The following is a 27,236-nucleotide window of genomic DNA, read 5'->3' as shown; positions in this document are numbered from 1 at the left end:
GGTGTGTATGTGTGTGTGTGTGTGTGTGTGTGTGTGTGTGTGTGTGTATAAAGTATCCTATAAAAGCAAACCACTCTCTGAGGGTATGTGAGGGTGTGTGGTTGTTTGAACAAAGACATTAACTATCCGAGTTATGTGAGGAATGTGTGTCTCTGATTCTTCAGTAGGTATTTGGGTTATTGTGCATTCCCTTTTGAAGAGATTGAGTTGACACAATGGTTTATACACACAGCTATACACTCTTAAAAGGGATTCTTAGTGGGAACTATGTCGGATTCGAGAACAGTGACAGTAACATTGAATTAAAGTAGGATACATAATTCCCAAGTGTATGTAAATGGGATACAATTTGGATCCCTTTATCCACGGATGGACCAAAGAATACAAGTGGTTGTCATTCATTCTCTGATTCTCTTTTTTCTTACCTGAAGATGGTGAGGAGGGATGTGGGCTGTCATCCTGGACGCTTCCTGTCTGGGAGTGTCCTCCTCCAGCTCCGCTTTCCTCTGTCACATTGGACGAACCGGGAGTGGTTGATCGGCTGATGGACTGGGACTCGGGGTCACTTGCTGATCCACGGCGTTCGTCCAGACCTTGCTGCTGGATCGCTTCTTCTATGCCTCGCCTGTCTTTGCCGTGAATGCGGGAGTGGACGACCATCTGATGGTAGGTTCGGAAGACCCGGCCACAGTCGGGGCATTCTGAAGGCTTCTCCTTTAGGACGGAGAGGCTGTAGTCGATGTTTGGGCTTCCCAAGCCAGCCAGGGCTCCAGGAGCCTCGGAACTACCGTGGACAGACATTAAGTCACGGTGACTGTCAAAGCCTCTTCCATCCTCCTTCATGGACATCATGGCTCCGCCAGCGGCCTTGGATCCTGGCAAGGCCTCCGAGAGCTGCTTCTGCTTGGAGCTATCATTGGAAGCAATCAAGTAGTCTTGTTTCTCCTTTGAGAAGGAAGCCAAGACTCCAGCACCACCCATCTCATCCTCCTGCCCCGGGGGTAAATGGTGCTGGTGCTGCTCCTTAGGCATGAAGGCCCTGTCCATAGCCATGCCACGAGCCATTATCTGCCAGGCTTGGTAGCTATTGAGGGAGTCCATCTCTGCCACTTTTGCAGCCGCTTGGAGGCGCTCCATGCAGCTCGATTTCAGTGGTGGCACAAGGTTGAGACAACCCAGGAGTGAGCGCTTCTCATTTTCTCCCAGCCCATGGCCCATACCTCCTGCCATTGGCCCCAGCAGCTTGCCTAGCATCTCCTTTTCCTTCATGGCTAGCCCTGCTTTAGCCAACATTTGATGCTGCTCACTCAGGCCCTGTTTGTCTGGTGAGAGGAAGCCTCCCTGAAGACAGGAGATGTAGCGGGAGTAAAGATTGGCATGAGCTTCCTGCGCTAGATTGCTCATGCTATTGACGGCAGCCATGTCCTGCTCACTGGGCTGGTGTGGCTTGTTCTTGATTGCCAGCTTGTTGAGATGCACCTTCATATGGTTCTTGAGGAACCAGGGTTCCTTGAAGCGACGGCCACAGATTTGGCAGCAGTGTTCAAATGAGTCCTTGTGCTTGCGCATGTGGCCCTTAAGGAACCAAGCTTGGCTGAACACCTGGCTACACACTTCGCAGCGGAATTCAGTGGCCACCTGCGTGCCGCCGGCACCACCACCCGTGCCCTGTGTGTTCTCGGCTGTGATGTGGGCCTTCTCCACATGACTTATCAGATCCTCTTCATGGGAGGCAGCAAACTCACACAGGGTACATTTGTAGGGCTTGTGGAGTATGCGGATGTGGCGGTCCAGCTCTTCGCGCTTCTTGAACTTCCCTTTACAGAAGGTACAGCGGAAGCCTGTAGTTGGGTTCAAGGACTGTTCATCCTGGGTGCCAGCCGGCTTGGGTGAAGAAGAGGGTTGGGGAATTGGGTCTGGAGTGGCAAGGCCAGAGGGGGGGAGCAGGAGGCCACAGGCTGAGCCTAGTTGCTGCTGATGGTTGTTCAAGCTGCTATTGACGCTCAAATGGGGTGTTGGCGGTGTCTGGAGGAGACTGCCGCTCCCTCTCATCTGCTTGTCCCGAAGGATGGCCCTCTCCTCCAGCTCATGCAGCAGCCTATTCTCCTCTCGGACACGGCCGCGGCCTTTACCAAGATTCCCCAGCTTGTGGGTGCGGAGGTGGATCTTCAAGTTGCCCTTTTGAGCTGCTCGGTGGTCACAGTAGGGGCACTTGAATGGCTTCTCTCCTGTGTGCGTGCGCATATGCAGTGACAGGATGCTGTTAAAACGGAAGCGCTTGCCACACAGTGGACAGGGATACTTTCTATTCTTGCGGGCGTCATCTTCGATATCGTTCATCTGGGACATGATGCCCAAGTTCTGGCCGTTGAGAAACTGTTGCAGGTCTACGCGCCCGTTCAACCCACTTAGTGCCCCTGAGTCAATGTCTCGGTTGAGCTGATTGGCGAGCAGGGCCATCTGACTGCTGATAGGTTGATTGGCCAGGGCCGCGTGGTGGGTCTTCTCGTCCAAAGGCGTGGCTGCTTTCTCTTCAGGGATCTGCTGTGGGCGGTGTAGGTCAGGAAAGGCGTGTCCTAGCTGGGCAGTAAGCTGGTGGAGCTTTTGACTGATTGGGTAGCGGCCATTTAACACAGCACTGCTCAGATGGGCATCAACGTCAGGCACCGCTGACGACACACCAAGACACAAACTAGAGTCCTCCATCCTGTGAAACCAGACAGAAAGAAGGAAACATTTTAGGATCAATAGAATTAGAAATATTTCCAAACAACGGAGGTCTCAGAAAAAGTTAAATAATTAAAAACTGCATTGAAAAGATTCAGCATGCTGCTCTTACTAATGTGAATCTCCTCTTAGGAAAAACAACACCTGTGCTGTGTCAACCAGTGAAGGGAAATCAAATGTATTGCCTTTGATGCACAGAGCACTGCGAGAATTGTCAGCTCCAAGGGCCTGGAGAGATGCTGTGACTCCATATAACTTTTTTTCAAAATGTAACACCATTTTGGATGGAATAATTACTCTGTAAACACAGTGAGCAGTGTATAATTAAGCTACTTGTGCCCATCCTATCAGAATTCCTCCAATTACACGCCTTAATGAAACGGAGCAACGGCATTGTCGGGGAGCCACCGCAATACTACAATTATGATATTAACAATAGCACTTAAAGCCAAGGGGTTACTCCAGTAAACACAACAGTCTTATCTTGTTGCCACGACACTTGTCTTGGCGCAAAATACCATTAAAGATGCGCACTACATTTGATGTGAATCACTTTGCTCTCCTTCTGCTTCTTTCAATTCCCCCAATTCTCTCTCTGCCTGTCTTCCTCTCTCTCTACCTCGATCCTTTTTTTAAAATATAGTTTCTAGGATGGAGAAAACAACAGTTGGCGGTTAAAACGGGTTGCCAAAGTCCCATTGGTTGTTGTTCTGCCTGCTGTGCGACACGGAGCAACGTTGTAGTCCTGGGTTGCTGAAATGCTACTAAAACATAGCAATGCTTTCTGGCCGCACTGTCAGTGAAAGTGTTTCCATCTCGTATGTGTAACAGCAGTGAACAAATAAACCCCCAAAAATAATAATAATAATAATAATAATAACATTGGTTTTAATGCAGATCCATCTGCTCTCCAGATGGAGAGGTATAAACATCTATCTGCACACTTCCTCTGGCTGCTGGCAGGGGTCAAGCCCTCAGAAACAATAACCACGGTTCTGCTTTGGTCAACAAAATATTGTATAATATCTCATTAAGCTGATTAGTATGCTGTGGAAGCCACTGTGCTATAACGCGTGATTATAATCATCAAAAAAAAGAAGGAAAAAAAGAAAGAAATCCTTTCATGGAGAGGCAGCGTAAAGCACTGGCATTAGGTGACTTCACTTTAGAGAAAAGTGGGATCATTTTATACAGTTTATGGACACAATCTGGCAGCAATAGGGCACACCCACGTTAAAAATATGTGCACACATGTTCGGTATACACTTTACAGGCAGAGAGGGCAGCTGAGGTTCTGCAAGACTCTCTCTCTCTCTCTCTCTCTGTCTCTCTCTCTCTCTCTCCACCTACAGTATGTGTCGAAAGCAGGGAGGACTCCACATTGTGCTTGGCTCATTTGTTTTCTCGTTCATTCGAATTTTTCCCCTCTTCCGTCACTATCGCCCGTCAGTGGGAGGTTAGTAGACATAAGGGCCGCCTGTTCTTTGAGCCACCGGCCCCTCCAACACACTGCCGATGGTGGATTCTTATCTCGCGGACATGAATTAGACACTGTGAGCTGCTTCCACTTGTGTTTAAAGGAATGTGACACTTGTGGGCTGCCCTTTGAATTCCCCTTGTGTGCCCCCCCAACCCCCCGCATGTATCTTAAGCAATTTTACTGAATTCATCAAGAATATAATGGGCATGCTATGTTCTGCGGGCTTATGGGGAACAGCGAGATATGCCCCTGTCAAAGCCCACTTAAATTTACGACCGATGTTACGGCCGCGCTCTCGTGTGACTTGAATAATGCCGCGCTCGTCTGAGAAATAAAGCATCATAAAAAAAAAGCCTAATAATAAAAATAAAAAGTTTATACTTGATTGAAGATGTACACATAATATACATGCTGTGTATGTGTGCATTTATGGGGAGAATAATATTGGTGAGAAAGATAAAACTTTGTTAGACTGCTTTGAATGGCTTCGGTTTTAAATTGTATTTATGTGACACCCCCAGCTTCCATCACGGGCCGTGCATATATCGGAGGAGACCTTATTTGAATGGGCCCTTTTTTTTTTCTTTTTTTTTTTACGGAGGCGGCTGCCTTTTGGAATAGAAATCTGTGATTTAAACTAGGCTGATGAGCTGTTGCTCATTTGGGGAGATAGCAGCTTGCCCTTTTCTTCAATTTGATTTCTGCCTTTATCTTTAACATATAACAAAGGCAGATAGACAATGGAATAATGTGAAGCGAACTGACGAATCCAGTTTGTGTTTTTTTTATAAACGTATCCTGGCTGACGAGCGTATGCAAATGAGACACATTAATATGCTCGCCCCGCTCCCCAGTCATTTTATATTTTTTCCCCCTGATTAAAAAGGACATTTCTTATGTGACATCCTCCCTCTGCTCACATCAACACACACACACACACACAGACACACACATGTGAGGAAACTGAGGGTGATGTACAAGTGCACACACACACACAGGCTCATACACAACCCCTTTGACTACAGACAACAATTCAATATGCGCATGCCCTCTAAAAGACACTAGTGCAACTCACCCGGCGCGATCAAATGGCTGCAGATATCACAACAACAGCTCACCCTGACTGCTACGAGTCGAGAGCAGAAATGCCCGTCAAAAGCACGGGTGTCGGAGGGCAACCGAACGCAGTATTGTTGCACTCTGCTTTTTTCTTTTCTTTTGGAAGGTTTTGTCATTCTTACCCGTCGTATTAAGGGAAGACTTGGTGCCACTTTGTCCCCATTATGTCTCTCTGTCTCTGCCATGGCTGCGTCGACTCCGGCGCGAACAACACATCCACTCTGCAGCGCTGTGCCGGTACAGTATCTGTCGGCCGCTGCTCTAACCTGTATAACCTTATCATTTCCTGGCATGTACAGCAATGCTGCCTCATTAAAAAAAAACTATTGGCTCCCTCTGATACCTTCTGAAACCACAAAGACTTCCTTTCGCATTTTTCTCACGACGGTTCACTTGTTGTGTTTATAGTTTGCGGTTTAATATTCAGCAAAGCGCCACGTGCACCCGTAAACACACAGAATCCTCCGTGCACACGCGCACAGAAACTGATTTCACTCAGTTTCTCTAAATGCATTTTTCTCCTCTGCTCTTCTTTTTTTTCTCTTCGAGCCTCAGCTTAATTATAAGTGGTATCTGTAACACAATGGAAGTGTATTTCAGTCAGCATTTGAATGTGCTCAGTTCATTTCGCTCTTATCAATGGCACCATGCATCATAAATGCATAAGGGATTTGTATGTGTTTCTCCCTAATTGTAACCACATAAAGTATATGAAAGACAGTGTCAATATTAGGAATAAGCTACCTGTTTTGAATTCATATTTAAATAAACAACTTCAAGCAAATACGCTCCGTGAATTTACTTTTTCGGGGCCCGAGCTTTGTCGTGAAACTTTGCTGTGACATTTAAGACAAGATGGGGGAGAAACTAAAGGAATCGAAAAGCCATTAGTTGGACTTTACTTTGTTATTTTGACACGTATCGACACAAATCCCATCGACTAATCACAATGCAATACCTCATTAAGTCCTAATGAAGTAATTCATTGCATTAAACAAATCAATCATTATTCACAATGCGCTGAATTCCATCATATTTCCACCAAATCGTTAATATGACGGGGGCGGGGTTGACGGGGGCGCTGGTCTGAAGGCTGAAGGGACAATGTGAGTGTTTACCATGTGTTCCATGCAGTTGAATGCTACACATTAAATGTAAGCTGCAAACAGATGCCTTCAAAAGCTCCGAGTATGTTTCCAAAGCACAACTTCAGACCCCAGTTACGTAAACGTGGGTTTGGTCGGCGTTAGAGGGAGAACGGACCGGACTCGGGTTTTGCTTCTCTTGCAGGTGGTCTTCGCGAGGCGTCTAATTAATTCAATAAAGAAGCGGCCTTGTTTTCCTTCCTCTCTCTCTCTCTCTCTCTCTCTCGCTCTTTGACTTCGCTGCTTTATTACTTTCTGTAATGAGGGGAAAACACTCTGAACTTGCACGCGGAAGGGAGCCACACAACCCCCTCGCCGGATTCAATCCCAACTCCATCCTGTCCCTGGAGCCACTTGATCAAAATGCGAAAACTCAAAAAAAATACTGAAAAGATGTGAAGCTTCCAGATCAGATCTCATCTCAATTTGATTTGAAATATGTAATATCTGTAATTTTTTACAGATATGAACAAACACGCATTTACTGTTATGTGATTTATTTATGAACTCATATATTTACAATCGTTTGTAAACTACTAGGACTACTTGGAGCCCGAAAAACAGCCGCACTCGTATGCACCAATTTGTAGCAGACACCTTGTAAAACAAAACCCCAGAAAGACCAGAAGTTTTTGTGTGTGTTGTTTTACACAAACACAACATCCCAAAATTGTCAAATCGTGGGATTTACATAACCCCCCCTTGAAAATATGAGCAAGGACTTCATGAGAGCACGGACCCGATAGATCGGTGCCACATATGAATGAACAGGAGCCCCTGCCCCTCCCGCTTTCTCTCGCACAATATGTCATTGAGGGCTGTTTAAGAGCTCCTGTCAACAGGTAGTTCAACTTTCAGCTCATCCCCGCTGATCAGTGGGAGCCCCCTCCCCTACCCCCCCGACGGAGAGAAAAGAAAGACACCGGGAGGGAGCGAGAGCGGGGGGGAAAGAAAAATGTTGTGGGCCTTTTTATCCGCCCATCGCTCTGACAGCCTTGCAGGGGATGCCATGGGAGGAAGATCAATGCAGGACAAGCGGATTCCCACAGTTCATTGTTCCGGGCCAGCCAAATCATCTTCCCAAGACGGCCGGGAGCTCAAAGCTTCCCTTTATGATAACCATCCCTGGTATTATTCCCACTATGATGATGGTGACCTGCAGATGTCTCTGTCTGTGTCTGTGTGTGTGTGTGTGTGTGTGTGTGTGCGTATACATCTGTGAGCACTCCTCCCCTCCCGAGTGCTCTACAATAGCGGCCACAGCGGCGTGGACGGACCCCTGCTGCAGCGGATAAAGCGGCGGGCGCGGGATTAAAAGCGGCAAACATTTGTTAAGCAGTCGCTGTTTTAGTGAAGTTCAGTGACGGAGAAAGAAAAAAAAAGAAATTTCATGGTTATAGAAATGAGTTTCTGACTGATGTTGTGTGCCACTGAACTGGCGATGGCTCGAGGTGCTGAACAGATATTTATCAGTTCGCTCATACAGTCCTGCACACGTGAAGGAAGCGCTTCTCTAACAGAACCAAGGGTCAAACCTGCAATAAAACCCGTTTTAAATATACGCTAAATTATGTTTTAAAGCATTTCTATTGAATTATGTAATAAAATAAAAAAAACACTGGTGCAAAACACCAGAGAGACTGAGAGAATCACATTCAAGAAACAAAAAATGTTCACAACAAATCCACGTTACAACAACTAACACCTCCGGTCAGTGAAGAACACCATGAGATTGAACAATCTGGAAAAAACTACTAAGTGAACCGTGAGTTAAGAATTGTTAAATCTCTTTTTAGTTCCGATTTTGAATGTATTCATGCTGCAATGTGCAATGCAAAACCATAGTTGGATCAATTTCCCTGCATACTGTAATGCAAATCCACATTAACAATGCCACATTGTTGACAACAGAGCACAGGCATGACATCGTTTTTTAAGTATCTGCATATTGATTTATGCAGTGTAGTAAAATGCCTGGAAATCAATTGCAACTTGAAAAAAATGCATTTGATACCTCGCCCAAAAATGTGAATCACTGCGAACTTGAAAAAGTGCAGCCTGTTAAATGTAAATCATGTGAAAACATGATGAAGTTCCCCATAAGGTAAACTTGTAGTAGAGAAAACATGACTAAATGCCCTTTATGGCCTTAAAATGGCCCCTGACCCTCAGACAGTCCAAAAAAAGATTTGAACTTGCAGTTCTTCTCTTTAATTTTGTATTGTATGCATATTAATGCCAGGTTCCTTTTGTGGTTATTATTATTATTATCATTATTTCTAGCGAGTATGACTCAACGATCAACTTCCTCCCGGCTCTGATGTTTGGTCATGTACCCGTGTGCTCCGGTCTGGGGACTAAACTCTTCTTCTCCATGTCAAATCAGTCAGAGAACCAGGGCATACAACACTGCGTGCACGGGCGCATGTGTGTGTGTGTGTGTGTGTGTGCGTGACAATAATCATGGCGGTGCAGAGCGCTCACGCATGGATAGACTGCGGTAAAGAAAGAGGTCAGAGAGACAATGACCACAGTGTATCTGTCACAGCTTACATCACTGGTCACCCTCTGCGCCGAAAACACACACACACACACACACACACACACGCACAGAAATCTGTAGGTCACATTATGGGGCCAGCGCTGCCTTTGTCTCTTACGGAGTGACTGCGGCGATGACATACACGACTCAAGCCTGAGACTAAAAACCTGAGTGGAGTCTCACTCTGTTTCTCAGGTGGCGGCGGCGAGACGGAGGCAAACAGAGAGGAAGAGAAAAGTAGTTGAATGTCAATACGGCCTAAATAACAGAATATCAGAAATAATTGCTGTTTTCTTCCGCTCATGCTGGGCGCATTCTGGTAGAGTTTTGCATAATGACTACAGTCAAGGTGGGGAGGGGGGGTGGAGGTAATGGCGGTGGGTGTGTGGCGGCTGTGGAGGTGGTGGTAAAGGGAGGGGTTGTTGTGACAGGTGCTGAAATCAAACTAAGGAGGCAAAGGGAGACAAAGGTTCATTTTACTAAGAGGAGACTTTAATTGTTACACAGCTAATTAAGAGAAGAAGGATCCCTTTTTTTTGCACTCTCGACTATTTACCGAGAGCTGTGTGTGCATACATTGCGAGGTAAATTGTGCCTCCAAGCCAAGTGAGCCTATAGTGAAGAGCCAGTGTGTGTGTGTGTGTGTGTGCGTGTGTGTGTGTGTGTGTGTGTGCGTGTGTGTGTGTGTGTGTTTGTGAACGGATGGGGTGCTATACCTCAACATACAACATCTCTTTTCACAGCTTCTCTGCAGTTGGGAGTTTGGGACTTTCTCTCTAAAACAAAAGTCCATGGCTAATTAGCGGCACTCATTACAGGAAGCGAGTCAGGTAATTATTTTACATCATGCTGCCGATAATTGAATGATTCTTCAATGTCTGAATGTCTGTTTGAAAGTATCTCTTTTCCTTTTTTCTTTTCCTTTTTTTCCACTCAGCCCCCTCCCTCGCTCCCTTCTTTTTCTTCTTCTTCTTCTTCTTCTTCTTCTTCTTCCCCTTTGTCTTTGACGGAGATGAGAGAGGGAGAGCTGGATACAGGTACCGCTGCCATATGCTCTTGAATGAAAAAGCTCTTCTGTCGAAGCAAATGGGATTTTTAAATATTGAAACTGCCGCATGTCTTTTTAATATGACCGTGTTAAATCTCTCTTTATTCCATCACTTTGATAAACTCCCTTCTTTCTATCGCTCTCCTCTCCCACTTTCTGCGTCTCCTCTCTTCGCCGTTAATCTGAAGAGTTTGAAGGGAACTTCAGCTCTCTGAGAAGTAGTTAAACTTATTATGCAACCAGGCAGTGTCTTTTTTTCTCCTTTTTTCTTTCTTTAAGTAGCACACTTCCTGTTTAAGAAAGCAAACTAATCTTATCAAAGCCATCAAGAAGCTCAGACTTGAGTGGAAATGCGTGCGACTCTCCGCATGTGTGTTACAATGTCTGTTAGTGGCCTTATGACGGCTATTGTTCTCACGCACTTTCGCCGACGTGCCTCGGGAGGAAGAGAGAAGAGAGAAAAATAGAAGTAGAAAGAAAAAAGGGTAGATCACCGCACTCTTCTTTCCCATCCTTTCGCTTCGAAAGTCAGATATGTACAGCGAGCTAATGTGGCACTCAATATGAAAGGAAAGAACGAGTGGGAGTGAAATGTGCATTATCTACTTTAAGGCCAGGGTGTATTTATTACACACTAATTGTGGCGGAGGAAGTGCTTTGGAGGGGTGTGCTCTCGGGAGAGAGGGCGGAGGGCCTCGGGGACCTAAGAGAGCATGTTTATCTATCCGACTTTATCAGAAAAACACCGTGGCGACTGCTCTTAAGATCAGAGGGGGGGGGGGTTTGGTTGGAGGGATGAATAGATTCACAAATAAAAGAAATGAAAGAGAAGGGGGTGGGCGGGCAAAAAACTAAACGGGAGTGAGAGAGGAAGAGACATGTCAGCGTCTGCGTCGATGCCAACGCCTCAGTGAAAGGCAGCCGTGATTAAAGCAGGAAGGAGAAGTTGGGTGAAGCCTCACAGGAGCTTTTTTTTGAAGGCCTCCCTGTGAACCGGACTACAAAACGCACTGTTACACACACACACACACACACACACACAGATTGTGGTCGACACAAAACTCAGACACACCTCGCAGTAGCTCAAGTGTAGACCGCGTGTGTGTGCAGATAGTTCATGTGTGTGCAAAAACAGACAGAAAATTAAGTCTGTGTGTGTGTGTGTGTGTGTGTGTGTGTGTGTGTGTGTGTGTGTTGTATTTGTGTTTGTGTGTGTGTGAACGTTTTGTCCTCACAACACAAGACATTAAGTCCCTTAAGGCAGGGATTTCTGACCAGGATGCTTGTACTCCGGGTGGTGGCACGTGGAACATCATTTTTTTAGTAACTCTCTCTACTAATTCCGACAAAAAAAAGAGCAATGAACACAGGGGTAGTCCAAACAGAGAGAAGACCACACAGTTAGCTTAAAGTAATGGGATATATGGATCACAAAAAGTAATTTGTTCAGAAAGTTGGCTCTGTCTAATTGCTGGCCAGTGCCCCTCGACGTCTGATACCGAAGCCTTTAGTGTCTGTGCGAGACGCGCCAGGCTTCCAGCTGCAGCTCCAACGTCAGTCGGAGCAACTGATGTAGTATCCAGAGTGGGAAGGTCAGAGTGGGGAAGAGATCAAAGTGGGTTTACGGGACGAAACAAACACAGGACTTTCACCTAGGAGGCTTTCCTTTGGCCTACTTTTGTTACGTAACTTGTGTAACTTACATAAACACGCGTACTGTACACTTTACCTCCAAGTTTCACCAAGTTCTTCTGCTGAAAACTAAAAACTATGTAGACCTACATTGGAAGTATTTTTTGCATGTAACGCACGGAAAACTGACGACGGGTATAAAAGCGGCACCAGAGGGGCATGTGGAGGGTATGTAGAGCGTCTGCATTTGACGAGTTGGATACAAGTAAAATACAATAATAAGGATTAAGATTAATGTACATCTGGTTTGTATATCTACTGCGTGTGTGTGTGTGTGTGTGTGTGTCTCAGAAGGTATGCTGTGGCCGTGGTCCAGGACTCCGTGTGTCTGTCCACACCAAGAGCATCAGCTCCGAGCTGTTTGTCCCGGCCAACACTGCATTGCTCTCATTCTTCTCTGCCCTGCCTGACCTTCAGCATCGTCACAGACTTATCTCCCACAACAAAGGCTTCCGTACACACACTCATTAAAAAGACGCACACACACACGTGCACGCACGCAAACACACGCACACGTGCACTTTTGTAGATGCGTGCTATTGTGGGGGCTAAGTTCATCAGGTCAGTGTACACTGTGTACTACTGTGTGTCCGCCGTGAACTTGTCCCACAGACACACATATCTGTGTGTGTAGATTATGTTATGACGAAGAAGAAGAAAAATAAGAATATGTATACACTAATACGTAAAAAAAAGCCGCGCAGGGACGGTAATGCTTCATGTTTCCCCGTCTGATCAGGTGCTAACCTCAAAGAACGGATTAAAAAAAAAAAAATCCCAAACGGCGCAGCTGCGGCCTTTTTGGGAGGAGCGGCTTCGTATTCATGAGGAGCGCAGCAGCCGCTGCCGTTGGTGTCGGAGAGGTTTGCTCGGGAACGCTCGCATTCCCTTTATTGTTCCTGGCAGGAATATCTTTGACATTTACGGCGGGGCGTCATTAAAACGCCTGACACCGGCTAGCTAGCTAGCTCGCTAGCTCGCTTTGTGCCTGCCACTTGACGGAGCGCTGGAGAGGCTGCAGCCCTCACACACACACACACACACACACACACATGCTGCGGCTCCTCCGTGAGTTCCAGAGCAGCCCTGGGGTGTTGGATGTGGGCAGTTGGTGGGAGGTGGAGCCGGGTTGGGTGGGTTATAATCTGCGTGCCCCCTCTGCTGCCGTCTACCATCGCCACGAAATGAAATAAATAAATCCCTCTTCCCTTTCTGCCTCACCTCCTTGGCAATCCCCCCCCCCCCCCCCCCCCCCCCCCTCCTCCCCTTCAACCCCGCCGCACTCCTCCCATCCCTCTCCATATTTTCTCCCCCTGCATCTGATTAAGTTAACAATGTGGTGTTATTTGCATGCTGATTTTGCACACCCCGACCCCGCCCCCCACCACCACCGCCGCCACCCTCTCCCTCTCTCTCTCTCTCTCTCCTCAATTCTCTGACAAACAAGAGAGGCAGGATCACAGTAATGTGATAGCACAGCAGCCAGCCAACGCAATCTGCCTCAAAGACCAGGTGTTCGCAATCCACCTCCCTCTTAATTCCTGCCCCCATCATTTCTCTTGTTTTTATTCCTGTTATTCGTCTCTCTTTTTCTTCCCTCCCCTAGTTCTTCTTCCCTCGTCTCCTCTCATCTATCCCTGGTGTGTTTATAAGGTTGTATTATAATCAAATCTGGAGCGAGGGAGGCCTGTCTTTTTTTATTAATTATAGGCCACAGTTGATGCGAATGTATTCCGAAAGCATCTTCAAAATAGGTCGGCGGTACAGTTTGCTATTCTTATCACATTTAAATGTCAACATGGTGCAAAGCCCTACAAATTAGTTCAGGCAGGCTTCAACCCCCATTTAACATTTAAAGCGCCATTCTGTAGGGCTCAAAGAGCGATTTAAATCAGTTTACACACACACACACACACACACACACACACACACACATATATATATAAATACAGAGATAACGCTTCGTCTTTCAAACTTCTCATTTCAACACAGACATTTAACTGCCAACCTTTTGCCTGAGAGAATGCAGTGTGCCATCGAGAAGATGGGAGGGGGCGTGGGGAGGGGTAGTGAAAAAAAGAGCAGGATGAGAGAACCAAAAAAAAAGATATAAAGCAACAGAAACAATGCATTAGCTTCATGAATAATAAATCTGCCCGTCTATCCATGCAGAAAAGATCCAGGTTTCCAGCATCTCCGCGTAAATCCACTGTCCGAATGAATAAATCAGAACAGGGGGACATTTTCTTGAGCTCCAGCCTATCACTGGTAAATAACAACAATGATTTGAAACACATCTGTTCGAAAGCAGTGCCAGCTAACCCCCATAGAGTAGCACGAGACAATAGAAGCCTCGCGCTGTTGTTCTACATATCGGTGGCTGGGCATATCAAATAGAGTTTACCCATCTTACACACACACACACACTGACAGATCTATTGAGGCAAACAAACATCATCAACAAATAGGAATCACGTACAATCCGCCATAAAACAGTCGACATTAGTACCCTCAACAAAAACACAACTGTATTATCCCTGTTTCAATAGGAAATGTGAGATGAATTAAAAAGCCTGATCCGTGGAACGTGACAGCTGGACATAATTGAAGGAGTACAATATTAGTGAAGTTAAGAACCATGGCTTGAGTCCAGGTATTGAAAATGTCTTATTTCAAACTTTTTGAAAAAAGTCCCCCCTTAAGTTTTAACGAGGAACCATTGAACATAAATCCTAAGACCGTCTAAGCACATTGGAAGCCGTTTGCATGACTTCCCAAAATGGACCCAAACTGCGTTGGCTTGATTGATTTGGCCCAGGTCATTATGATTAATACAAGTCTGAAGGAGCCACGCGGTCACACTCTCAGGCCTAGCATGGGAAGAATGGGAGCATAATACACGACCCTGTCGTCTGGAGAACGTTGATAACCGGCGAAACTTCAGGTTACGTTCATTGAAAACATTTCCATACAAACTCACTTCCAAATATCTTTGTATGTCGACGACACAATGTGTTCAGTGCTTGAAGCGGGATGAAAAAAACACAAGTGCCAGTGCTCCCCGTATTCACATGCTGGCGTACGTATCAGCAATCATTATTGCATTCTGAATTTCTACAGTGAATGAAAGATACTGGGAGATATTGCGGATCGTCACGCAACATAAATGCATCAATGATGGATGGATGTATTTATGTTGTGAACAAAAGGGCGGCGGAAGTAGGGCGGTCCAAACAACTTGAAAAAATGCCTCGCCACGCAGAAGCGGTCGGCCTGGTGCCATGTGGAAATGGACAAGCCAGTCCACAAGCGTAAAGTGTTGGTAGATCATAACCATAACTTTGGACTGACTCGATAAGCAGAAGGTTGAGGTTACAGGTGCCATTAGAACTATGGTTTGGGCTAATGGTTGAGTTGTGCTTAATGTTGGGCAACCCTATGACCTCAATTTGACTGAAACCACGATCGTTGCTTCTATTGCCTACATCTAACCAACGGTGGGACTCCGGTGGTAAAGTCCTGTACGTCACATCCAAAATACAAAAACAGACATTGAAGTAAAACTTTCTTCACATGTGTGTTTTCTCCTCAACATAATTGTGCGGAAAATATGTAGCATATAAACCTTCAAGGTTGTCATGGGTTGTCATGAATGGTTTGTCAACATTAATATAATTAGTAGTGATACTGGATGGTCATTGACGTGATGCGGGAACTCCACTTGATCTTTGACCCCTTACACCTCTGCTGCTACACATATGGTTTGAAAGATTCTAATTTTTTCCCTGGTACCTAAGTGAAACTTTTAACTGCGGCTTGGAGAAAAGAAAAGAAAAAAACGTTACTCTTCAATCGCCACCCTCTTAAAATGATGAATTCCTTCTGATTGCGCCGATAAACGCCGACTCCAGTGCAGCACTTCTGCCTCTTAACTGGGCATGCAGTCGCCTTGGAGATACGCACACATCCAAGTAAGATGATGATGATGTTCAGCCTGGAGGAGAAGTTGGCCCCGTAAAGCTGTTTCGTGCCATCGAGACGCAGGATCAACTGCGAGCCGAGGGGGGACGCGCACACACACACACACACACACACACACACACACACACACACACACACACAGCCCCGGAGCAGGAGGCTTGTTAGGAGACTTGCTCTGCATCGTTACACTGCTGACCCCAGTGGTTCCAATGACTATACGAATGTCTAGGAGGGACCAACTGAAGCAAGCAAAGCAGACAAATCGCAGATAACAAAAGTCCCGAGACGGACATTCTAAAAAAAAATATAATCTAAGAAGTCTAAATGGAGATCCATATCACTAATACACTCCTCAATTGAGTTCAGTCCATTTTGGTTATATATTAGTCTACCGTTACACTATATACGCATAAGTATATATTAGGTAGCCTAATATGAGAAGAAGAGCCAGTAAAGGGGTCACAGTGAGACTTCAGTATCCGCTTACAATTGCCCTATTACATCAGCATAAGTAACTGAATCCAAAGAGCTAACTAGCTTATAAGAGACCCAATCCCTCTGACTGGCTATCCTCTACCTCTAGGCTTGGCTATGACTCTTCTCCAGTCCGGCTCAGAGCGGAATGTTCTATGGGTGTGCCTAATGCGGACGCGGCGAAATGTCAAAGCATTACATATCCCTTCTTTTCGCGCAGAGTGGGCCCCGAGGGATTAATTGACGACGCTGCAAAGTAAGTCGGAGAGAGCCGCGAGACGGGTTTGATGAAGATGAATCGGTTTCATTAGAGGGCAAACAGGGCCTGATGGCGGCGATTGGCATTGAGAGAGAGAGAGGAGTGGAGGTCTGGTCTCGTGCGGACGCGTTTGTCCGTTCGCCGGTTCCGCGGTGACACGTGCCGGCGCGTCGGCTGATCACCTTCGGGCCGACTCGCATTTAACATGTGTTAAATACCCCCCCCCCCCCCCCCACACACACACACACCTTGTCTTTCTTTGAACCAAACCAGGAAGGATGAGCTGCCCGACGACTGCCTGACAACTTCAAATACTCGTCAAACCAAGAACGGAGCCGAAGACAGAGGAGGAGAGAAGGGGCCCCGCTACTATCCCGCGGCCTTCGTTTACCAATTATACTGAGTACCTGCTGACAGGTGGGTTGTCACAGTGTCTGCTTAGCCACCCCCCACCCCCCTTCATCAACATCACCATCTCTCTGCATCCCGCTCTGTTACAGGAAGCTCCTCGCACCTCCAGGCGAGGGGAGACAAACGGGAAAGGAGGATGAAGAGGAGATGGAGGAGGATAGTGGAGAGTTTGGCTTCAAGACTCTTTTTGATTTGAGATACAGCCGCTGAACCCCAAGCAGTTTTTTGGGTGTTTTTTTTTTTCATCCCGTCGCATTTGACTCACTGTGTGAAGTCCTGCTCCTCTATAGAAATGGTGCAACCATGGCTAGACGTAGAGGGGACCTACAATATTTCTATTGGGAAGTATAAGACTGTTATGAGGCCGTAAATCATACAATAAAATAAAAAAGGGCAAGTTGAATTTAACAGCGAAGTTACAGTTTGACAGAGTTGTTGATCTCAGTAGAGTCAATCATGGCTTCCCAATTGCACTGACAAGTGCATTTATGTTATGTATTTACATAATCTGGTTAGTTCGTTAGTTGGGTTCAGAGGGTAGATGATGGACATTTGATCAGAGGGCCAGTGGTGACATCGTTGTCCTTATTTTGTCAAAGTGGAAAAAAACTGATTAAGATCTTACTTAATGGAACAATTTGGCTGCTGGTGATTGAATTGGTCATAGTTGTTGGAAGCATTTCTCCTTGGAAGCCACTGACCAGGAACCTACAATATCCTATAGAAGTGGAAGAACACAATAACCGGCTCCAGTTTGTCGGTACATCTCTTCTCTCTCTCGCTCTCTCTTTTCCACTGACTGTCTCTTTCCAATAGCCCCTTCTTTCCTGAAGCACTACAAGGAGGTGTGAAGACAGGGGGCCTCCCCTCCAATCACCCACTTCTCCTGCGTCTTGCCGTCTCAGAAACTCAGCCAGCCAACGAACACAACTGAGACAAAACATAAGCATAATGGCTCATTAAAGGGAATGGAGACGACTTAGGCAAACAAAGCAGCCTTCACTGGGCTGTCACCGAAACTCCTGTGATGGTGCGTCCAAACTCGCGCTGGTGACAAGGAGGCAAAAGTGTCATCCTCCCACCAGAACTCGCCGTGGTTTTGGAGTGTTTTGACTGCGCCCGTCGCGTCTCTGTATTTGTTCAGCGACAAATCGAATGTGTGCACAGCAGAGTGACGGGCCTCCGTGCTCCGGAGAGAGAGGAAAAGTGGGTGTTCGCCTACTTTTGCTCTACTTTATTAGCGACGAGGTACGACTCTGTCGGTGTGCAAAACTGTCCCACTTCTACAGGGAGTTTTCAGAGTTAGAATCAGGGTTGCGGTTCAGCTAATCGTTAAGCTTGAACATAGTCAGGATAATAACTCGGGGAGGATGGTTATGAATTGGGTTGCTGCCTCGGATTTTTTTTCACAAAAGGTCTGTCAGTGGGCTGGCCTAACAGAAGCCTACAGGACAGCTTCAGTGCTCATTGTTAAAGGACCCAATTCGGTGAGAGTCACCACAAACCAACAGGCCACTCATCAACAGGGAGTCAGGGGCCGTCAGCACAGCCACTGTCTTTTCAAAATAAACTTCCAGCGTAGGTTTACTTAGTGTTTGGGTTTACTCACGCAACAAAAACACTCGGTAGAGCTTCGGAAAAGGTCGTGGCTGGGTTCAAATAAGGACGTTTGTTGAGTAAAATAACTATGCTTCGCTACTGGCACCAGCCATGTCCAGAAATGAAGTGACAAAACTACAGTGAAATAACTCAAGGATGACTTGGTTTCACACAGGACATATATAGTGGTCTCCTGGGTGAAAGTCCTGTGTTTGTTTGACCCATACGCTGCCCATCAGCATCAATGAGAACGGGTTGGCATTACAAGTTATTAGTGACAGCACTCTCTCTCTCTCTCACACACTCACACAGCTTCATGTCTCTACTATTCTTTTAAATGACGAAGACAAGATAGTTCAAGTCCCATGTGTGTTACATCCGAAGGACTCTTTGAAAAATAAGAGGCTGCTTCTCACTCTCAGCTTCTTTACTGCAGCCAATAAAAGTGTTACAGAGTCAAGGCAGAAAGCTGCTTTTTCTTCTTTTTTTGTAGATATTGGAGGCAACTGGGGAGCACGGGCCTTTTATACATGTTCACATTTTATATGACGGAAATATTGAGAGACGTTTCTTTCTCATGCCGCCGAGTGAATGGGAAATGAGTGGCAATCAATCAGCGGCGCGGCGCATCCCGTCAACTCTATCCTGTTGCTTTACGCCTCTGTCGAAACATGTATTCTTATTATTATTTTTTGTGTACAGCTAATCTCATAGGCCGCCACTGACCCAGCAGTGAAAGCACGGTCGTATCTGCTTAGCAATCCCCCAGTAATTAAGGAAGGCCCGCACCATGCCTAAACCTCTCCCTGACAGTGTTGTGTCTGCGCTGCATGGAGACAAGGAGTCATAAGAGGCTTAAGGCTCATGTACCTGCCCGCTCTGTGCTCACGCTCCTGTGTGTGTGTGTGTGTGTGTGTGTCTTTCAAGAATAGCGGGACAGAAGATTAAAACAGTGATCAGAAAAGTAGAATTAACCACCTTTACTGCTTTCTTAATTACTGTGAAGTTCACCTCTGTGTGAGCAGCACTATAAATACCTTCCAACTCCCAAGAGGCCCTGCAAATCCAACTTGTAAATGAAGGAACACACACACACACACACACACACACACACACACACACACATCCTTTTCACAGAATGACCAAAAACTGAACCCGCCACTTCTCAGAAACTGGGCCAAACCATATGTCCTTGTGCGTATTTTGGGATCAGGCTAATTCATTTTGATGAAGGCATAACAAATGATATCTTCAAAAAGACAAAAAAAAATGGATGAAAAAAAGGAAATGTGGGGTAGAAAAAAAGCAAGAACAGACAGATCTGTTAAGAGACAGAGAAGAAGAAGATGAAGAAAAAAAGGAAGGAAGAAAGCGAAGCAGGAGGGAGGGCCGTGGGGAGTGTGTGTGATGAATCCAGGTCTTATGGGGAGTTCCAGGGGAGTGAAATCAGGTTGAACCTCGGTAGGATCAGCATCCAGGGCAACATTACAGTGAGAGTAGATTATTTGACAGGGATGAAATGATCTGTAATTAGGACAAACAGCACTAAAAGCCAGTTCAAAGCCAGTATTTTTTAACCGGTTTGGGTGGATTCACAGGATGGCAGGAGTTGAAAGAAAGAAAAAGAAAAAAGATAGGAGATGTAAAGATCTTCTTTAATGGAGATAACTGAGAGAAGTCTGAATGTTGAGACAATGGATCTGAGAGAGAGAGAGAGAGGGAGAGAGAGATGTGGGAAAGTGACCTGTGAGAAAGGTCCAGTGGTTAAGAGAAAGTAGACAAGGTGAAGCCTGCTGTTGGTGTTTAGAACAGCAGGGGAGAGCAAGAGAGAAAGAAAGAGGGAGAAAGAGAGAAAGGGGAAGAGTAACAAAGGAAACCCCCTGCAGGAATGAGCCGCGATCCATCATAGGCACACAAAAAAAATCCCAACAAGTGTTCACCAACACACTTATCCCTTCACGCAGCTCACCAAGAAGACATCTCCAGCGCTGTCTTTTCGCATTGCTCAGGCCTCCAATTTGGGATATCGTAATATCGAACAGACACAGGACTTTCACCCAGGAGACCGCCGGTTTTGTGTCCTGTGAAAATCCCCGAATTAAATGTTGTCTTTGCACTTGTGACGTAACGTCGTTACAAAGACCGCTGTGGTCTACTTATGCTATAGTTACGTTGTCGGGTTAATATTTTAACACGAGCCATGATCATTTTACTAACGTCCGCCAAGTAGTTGTGTTGCTTTAACCAAAAGCGATTGTCTCAAAACTTGAACCAAGTAGCCGCCATACGGGACAGCTGAGTGCTTTTACTGGAAGCAATTGTGTGAAAACAAAAGCAAAACATGATAGCGACTAAAAATCAGAAAACGAGCAGACTCCACGAGCAACAGTTTGACCAAAGGTGTCCCAGAACAAACGCGTTGGAGTAGGAACGGTATGACTTGACTCCGAAAGGACAAACTAGCTGTCACATTAAGAGCTGTTGCAGAAGCCCGAGCAACTCAAGAGGGTATGGTGTTTTTCAAAAGTCTTGAATAACTCATGGCCGTTTAGTCGCGGTAGCAGCACAAACATGCCCGTGAGTTATTTGAGGCTTGTTAAAACACCGCCCTCCTCAGTGCTCCAGCCTTGTGCTCTAACTGTGGGGTAGGATCCTCACTCTGGAGAGCACCAGAGGTCAGAGCTTTCACACCCCAGCAGCACTCCGGGTAGACTTTTCTTTTTTTTTTTTTTTTTTTTTTTTGCAGCTGTCAAATGAGTTCTCTATTGTGCTTCTTGGCGGGAGGAAGCGAAGCATCGCTGGTGAAAGATTAACATTAAGTTCCCATCGGAAACACAGTGCTTATTAATCCAGGAAAAGTACGCAGGCAGCCAATAAGAGTAAAGGTATTAAAAGGGTTAAGCGGACAACTGTTATTCCCAGAGTGCCCCGACAGTGACTCCACGGCTATTTGAGATGATGCGAGAGCAACACGTGAGCTCCAGACAGCTAGTGGCTTGGTTGAGAGTGAGCTGTTCATAAAGAAGAAAAAAATAAATTCAACTACGTCCAAAATCAACAATCCCCAAACAGCTGCAGTGAAAGGACAGCTAATGCTCCACAAATGGCATTTGGAGAGGATAAAAGATGCAATGAAAGAGTCTACTTTGTGCTCTACTCCACTACAGTTGTCTGACAGCTATAGCTACTTTGCGGATTACGTTTTTACTTATATATATATATATGTATATATATATATATATATACTCAGCACATAAAGAATATGATGTATTCTTACGGATTAAACTAACCAAATGTCTCCGCTTCAGCCAATCTCAACAAATAAAATATGTCGTTGTCACACATTAAGATGTCAGTTAAATAATCTAATAATATAACATAAAATATTACACGCTGAAAATCTGCATAATGAGCACTTTTATTGACTGTAAAAACACTAAACTGCTACTAAAACACCACAAAAAAAATGAAAAAATAAGAAATGAAAAAAAGAAAGAAAAGAAAAAAAAGACTGGTGGGTTTAAATTGTGTCTAACTCATTCTTCTCCGATCTGAAGTCGCTGCCGTTACGTCAAAAAAAAGAACACAACATAACTGTCTTTCAGTTGACGAGAACTAAAAATACGCAGACAATAGCTTTGAGATGAGCAGTGACAAAAAAAAATAAAGAGGAGAAGAAATGTTTTGTCCTTCAGCCATGTTTTCCTCCACTTTCCCACCCCACGCCAGTGACTGCAGAATAAACGGATATGTGAATTAAACCCCATTGTTTCACAAAAGATCTGCCGCTAAATTTAGGCGCCGCTCTTGTTCTCCCCTCAATGTGAAAAGAATGTGCCAGTTATGTTTGTGTGTTTTATTTTCTCCCTCTCTTTTATCCGGCGCCGTAATCTCGGGCTACATACATCTCGTGCTGTTTGAACAAGTGCGAGCGGTGTATCTGTGCATGTGTCAAGGCAAAAGGAGGAAGGAGGGGGAACACAAAAAAAAACACACACACACACATATAGTTCAGCCATGCGATTTTTGCAATTAGAAAAGACACAAAAATAATTATTCTGCCGCGCAGTCAGTCGACATATCCTGAGTCGATGATGCACGGATCACGTGTTTAATAAAAAAGGTTAATCAGTTGTTAATCAGAGGATTAATAACTTGTTATTTTCTTTACAAAACCATTAATATTATGCCATAAATATTTAATGTTGATAGGTCTTTTTTTTTGGGGGTGGGAGAGACAGGGTTATTGGAGGGAGGGGGTGATATGTGCTTGGTGATGCAGGGCAGAGTGAGCAATATCCAGGCATTAATGTGCATTAATCATGCTTTGGTGAAGACAAATAAATTCATTCATGTTTATTAATACAACCTTGGAGAAAACAATACTCTTTACATTATTCACTGAGTTATTAATAAAGGATTTATGAACAGGAGGACCACAGGACAGACACTCCGGATCAGGGAGAAAAGAGAGGCAGACGGAGAAATTAATAAATAAATGAGAGAGAGAGAGAGAGAGAGAGAGAGAAATAGAGAGAGCGAGAGAGAGAGAGAGCACAGAAGAGTGAGGTCAGAGTCACAAAGCCAGGAGCAAAAGTTCATTAATGTTTAGGGTGGAAGGGGCACACAGCCGTTTAGGGAGGGGAGGAAGTGTGTGTGTGTGTGTGTGTGTGTGTGTGTGTGTGTGTGTGTGTGTGTGTGTGTGTGTGTGTGTGTGTAGAAAGTGGTCCACCACTGGAAAGCTGGGGGTTAAACAGACATTTTCTGCCCTCGCTCATTCTCTCCTTAACAAATTACCCTGCCCGTTTGCTAATCAAAGCAAAACAAATATTGCTTTTCATTCGCTCCATTTGTTTGAATGAACATACAGACATTCCCAAAATACTCATTCCCAGCTCAGATGTAATTAAATTGTGCCTTTAGTGAAAACATGCAGTGGTACTCCAATTAGTTGTGTTTTTGTCGTCGGGTAAAGACGGAGATTGGCAGTGGGCGCGCCTCGGGCACCTCGGTGTCCCGAAATGGAAGTATGTCTTGGCGGGCGGGGCGGGGTTGGGGGTGGTGCCGGGGTTATGTTTGTAAGACAATGTTTTGGGTGCACAAGGCTGACTGCTATGACAGAAGATGAAAAAAAGTGTGTTTACAGAGTTGGTGGACGATTTAATGGTCTGATGATGATGTGTTACGAAACAAATTGTCTTTTTGACCCAGGAGACCTTCCTCACAAGACAAATGGGAGCATACGTTGTTTTTTTTGTGCTTAAATATGACTAAAGTTAGATTATTTTTTGAGATGAGGCGAGAAAGCCGCCCACGCAACTCTCAACGGCAACATTTTCACGCACACATACGTGGGTATTATAGAACGATTAAAGCTACTATGAGGTACTTTTCGTCATTTTGTGTTGATTTTGGCGGTCCCTGTGGACAAAAGCGGTAGTGTTTCCGAGCACCAGAGTCATAAAGGGGACAAGATGTGTCCTTTTATTAATGGTCAGTTAAATGGTTGTGACAATGTGCAGTTTTTGTTAATCACTTTAGTGAGTTGTTTATTATTAGTGAAGCTACCAGTATATCATGTTAACATCAGTCAAAATGATGGGGGGAAAACATGTGACTGGGTGTGTAGGATTGTGTCAATGTGTTAAATTGCTTATGTGTACTGCTGTGAATCCATCTTCTAATCATTGTATTGCTCACCTTCTCTATCTTAAATGCCTTCTATTCCATTTTTTTCTCTTTTCTTTCTCTCTTCTTTGTCTTAAGCTCCAAATTGTGTTTCCATTGAAGGGCTGTATGGATCGCTCGGCAAAATGTCATCCGTCAAGCTGTCGATGAATCCATCCTTTCATTTAATGATCAGCCTACCTGATATGCATTTTACATGGCTCCATATGCCTTTTAATGGGAATCAATGGAAAGCAAATAACGCTGGAAGCCGGTAAGCTGCACGTCTGACGGACGGACGTGGACGCCGGTTATTTGTCGATACGCCTCTGTTCGTGGCCCGCGAAAAAAAGGTGGCTCGCTGTGGGTTGGAGACCGGCTAACGCAAGTCCGTCCGATAGCACCGCGCTACATTCCCTAGCTCGCTTTGTCCTCATAAACTGAGGGGGGGGAAGACATTGAGCAAAAGAGACAGGAAGAACAGGAGAAGGTGGAAATGATGAAGGCAGAGAGAGAGAAAGACAATTAATGAAAGAAGAGGACGAAGAGATGGAGAGCGGGAGGCTTGGAGAAAAAAAAAAGGATGAAGTGAAAGGGCCAAGAAGGGAGGGACAGCCATTCGTCGACTGGTGGTTTCAGTTAAATACTGATTTCATCATACGATTGGGGAGGAGGAGGCGGCGGTGGCTGTGGCAGCTCTAAAACACATAACTTTTTACGAAGTGAAAATCAAATATTAAAAATGACAGGCCTTATAAGTGTGCTGAGTGAGCTCGGGTCACGGAGGGAGGGAGGCGCGGGCGGCTTGTCAGCTACTATCTGTCAGGGCGAATTAGAAACAATCAGGGCCGAGTGAAAGGGAAGGTGATTGTTATTAAGCGGCGGGGCCCTGCGAGCGGGCGCCCCAGATGTGGCCGTGCATATAAAAGAACAGGAAGCCGGCAGTTTAATTCAGGAAGCTTGCCGAGGCGAGCGAGCGGTGCCACAAAGGGGGAGAGGGAGGCGGGGGGCGCTGGGAGGCGGTGTGTGTGTGGGGTGGGACAGAGGATATGAGGGGGTTGGTGCTAATATGCTGGAAGTTACTTTGATAACACATTAGGTCTTTTGTGGAATTGTGGAATTGTGGAATGACGCAACTTCGTCGCTTTTTTTTCTCCCCTGCGCTCATCCATCTCTGTCTGTCCCGCACAGAGGGGTAAGGGGGGAGTGGCGGATCAACCTTAACACGCACACACACACACACACAGCTGACAGCTGAGCCCATATATCAATTACAACCTGATATCCTGGGAGGATGATGGGACGGAGAGAGAGAAACCCCTGTAAGGGTGTGTGTGTGTGTGTGTGTGTGTGTGCTAGCTCATGTTTCAGCGCCCAATCCCCCTGAACGCTCTCTCTTTTTTCTGTCATTTTATAATCACCTGACAGCGTCTCTCCCCAAGCTGCTGTCGATGTTTGGTCGACCCCCCCCCCCCCCCCACACACACACACACACACACACACTCCCCCAATGCTTGTGGACATGCACATTGATGGACATGGACGTGTCTCGGCTTTGGCTCCTTTGGTAGTCCTGTTATCTGTCAAGTCGCTCGACTTACTGATCTCAAACTCCTCTGAGACGGACGACAACGCCCACCGATCCCTATCTAAAGGGGGAGGAGTGGGGCGCAGACCGGGGGGAGGAGAGGGTAAGGTGGGGGTTGCGAAAGGGGCTGGTTCATGTGTACAATATGTTCGTCAGGGGAGGGCAGGGGCATTTGGATGGGAGGGAGCGACGGTAATTCGTCAAGAGGCTGCGGACTCAAAAGGGCCGTAGTGACATTCATAAAAACTGCAGCGGGACTCAAGAGGAAACTTAACTTGACGTCTTAATGCTTTCTTCTTAATCCGTGGAACGGGTGTCAAAACACACGTCCGACCACATGAATGACGACCAGAGATAGATTCGCCAGGAGCTTTAATTTGACCGCAGCGGCACGCCGATCGCTGCTATACCTTTTGAGACGGGAAAGTCAAGTGGATCCATTGCCTCTCAAATAGTTTCACTTAACACCGGTTACGTGAAATCAATGGGAAGAACAGACGGAGAGAACGCGCCGAAATGAAGGAGGTTGTTAAGATAGTTTCTTTCATATAGTGCTTCTGTCTCGGAGCGTGAGGGGCTTTGATTTCTATTTACTTTGTAGTGAGAGATATCGCAAGAAATGTTCCCTCTCCTTAAGAATCACTGATCATCCAATAGGTTGAAGTAAAGCGGGCTTGTCACATGCTCCCACTCTCTCTCTCTTTCTCTCTCTCTTTCTCTCTCTCTCTCACTTGTCGTCTTTATCGTGGTGATCAGTCAAACACTCACCTAACACGAGCCGTCTCTGGTTTCCACCTCCCAGGTTTTTTCCCTGCGTTGCCGCCGCTGATGTAGCGGAGGTTATATGGTGTTAAACACAGAGCTGCTAAACGTTCCCCAAGGTAATAACCGTCAGTGTACATACAGTGCTGTGCAGTGCCGCGACGGGAAGTTGCTGCCAAGTGTGGAGGCAATGGAGATGGAGGGCGCGAGGGGAGGGAGGGGTGGAAGTGGAAGAAAGGAAATCAAATAATTAGCAGACAAAGAGGTGAAAAGGCGAGAAACAAAGGGCGGAATGGAAGATGGGTACTCGCTAAAGCAGAGGTATGAATACAGACAATGAGAAGTGTTGCCGCCGCGGCGCCGGTACATGCTCGTTTGGTGAGTTAGCGCAGGTGCAAGCGCCTGGCTTGTGATTACACGGGTTTAAATCCAGCCTTGAGTCATGTCTGCCCATTCATCTAATTAGCCGACGCTGCGTTCCCTTCACTTCTGGGGTCAATTGAGGGGGAGAATTATTTCTGGTCCTTGAAAATAATACTTTGCCAAAGTAACCTTGACTAAAGTTCCACTTACTCGCTTTGGTGAAGGTTTCAACCCCCCTCACAGGGTCTTCCCCAGCAAATTGAAGCCTGCTCATGCAGTTTTTCTCCAACCGTTCACCGACGTCATCGACCACGAGTCGGTGGACGGCCGGAGATGGTTTACGATGCCATAAACTATCCTCGGGCAGAGACGGAGATTG

At 45.9% G+C, this 27,236-nt stretch overlaps 1 protein-coding gene across 1 annotated transcript in view; it reads right to left on the bottom strand.

Annotated features, from left to right (window-relative positions):
- The window catches only part of znf536 (zinc finger protein 536), a gene marked incomplete at both ends in the record, with an annotated part of 88,248 nt that extends 85,542 nt beyond the window's left edge, over window positions 1–2,706 (bottom strand). Inside the window, one exon of the mRNA XM_079216468.1 lies at window positions 426–2,706. Coding sequence (XP_079072594.1) covers window positions 426–2,706 — 2,281 coding nt within the window. The remainder of the gene's footprint in view (window positions 1–425) is intronic.
- Between the last annotated feature and the right edge of the window lie 24,530 nt (window positions 2,707–27,236).

Source organism: Taurulus bubalis (genome assembly GCF_910589615.1).
Source record: "Taurulus bubalis genome assembly, chromosome: 4".
NCBI classification, from domain to species: Eukaryota; Metazoa; Chordata; class Actinopteri; order Perciformes; family Cottidae; genus Taurulus; species Taurulus bubalis.
This window is presented reverse-complemented; position numbering and strand designations above follow the sequence as displayed.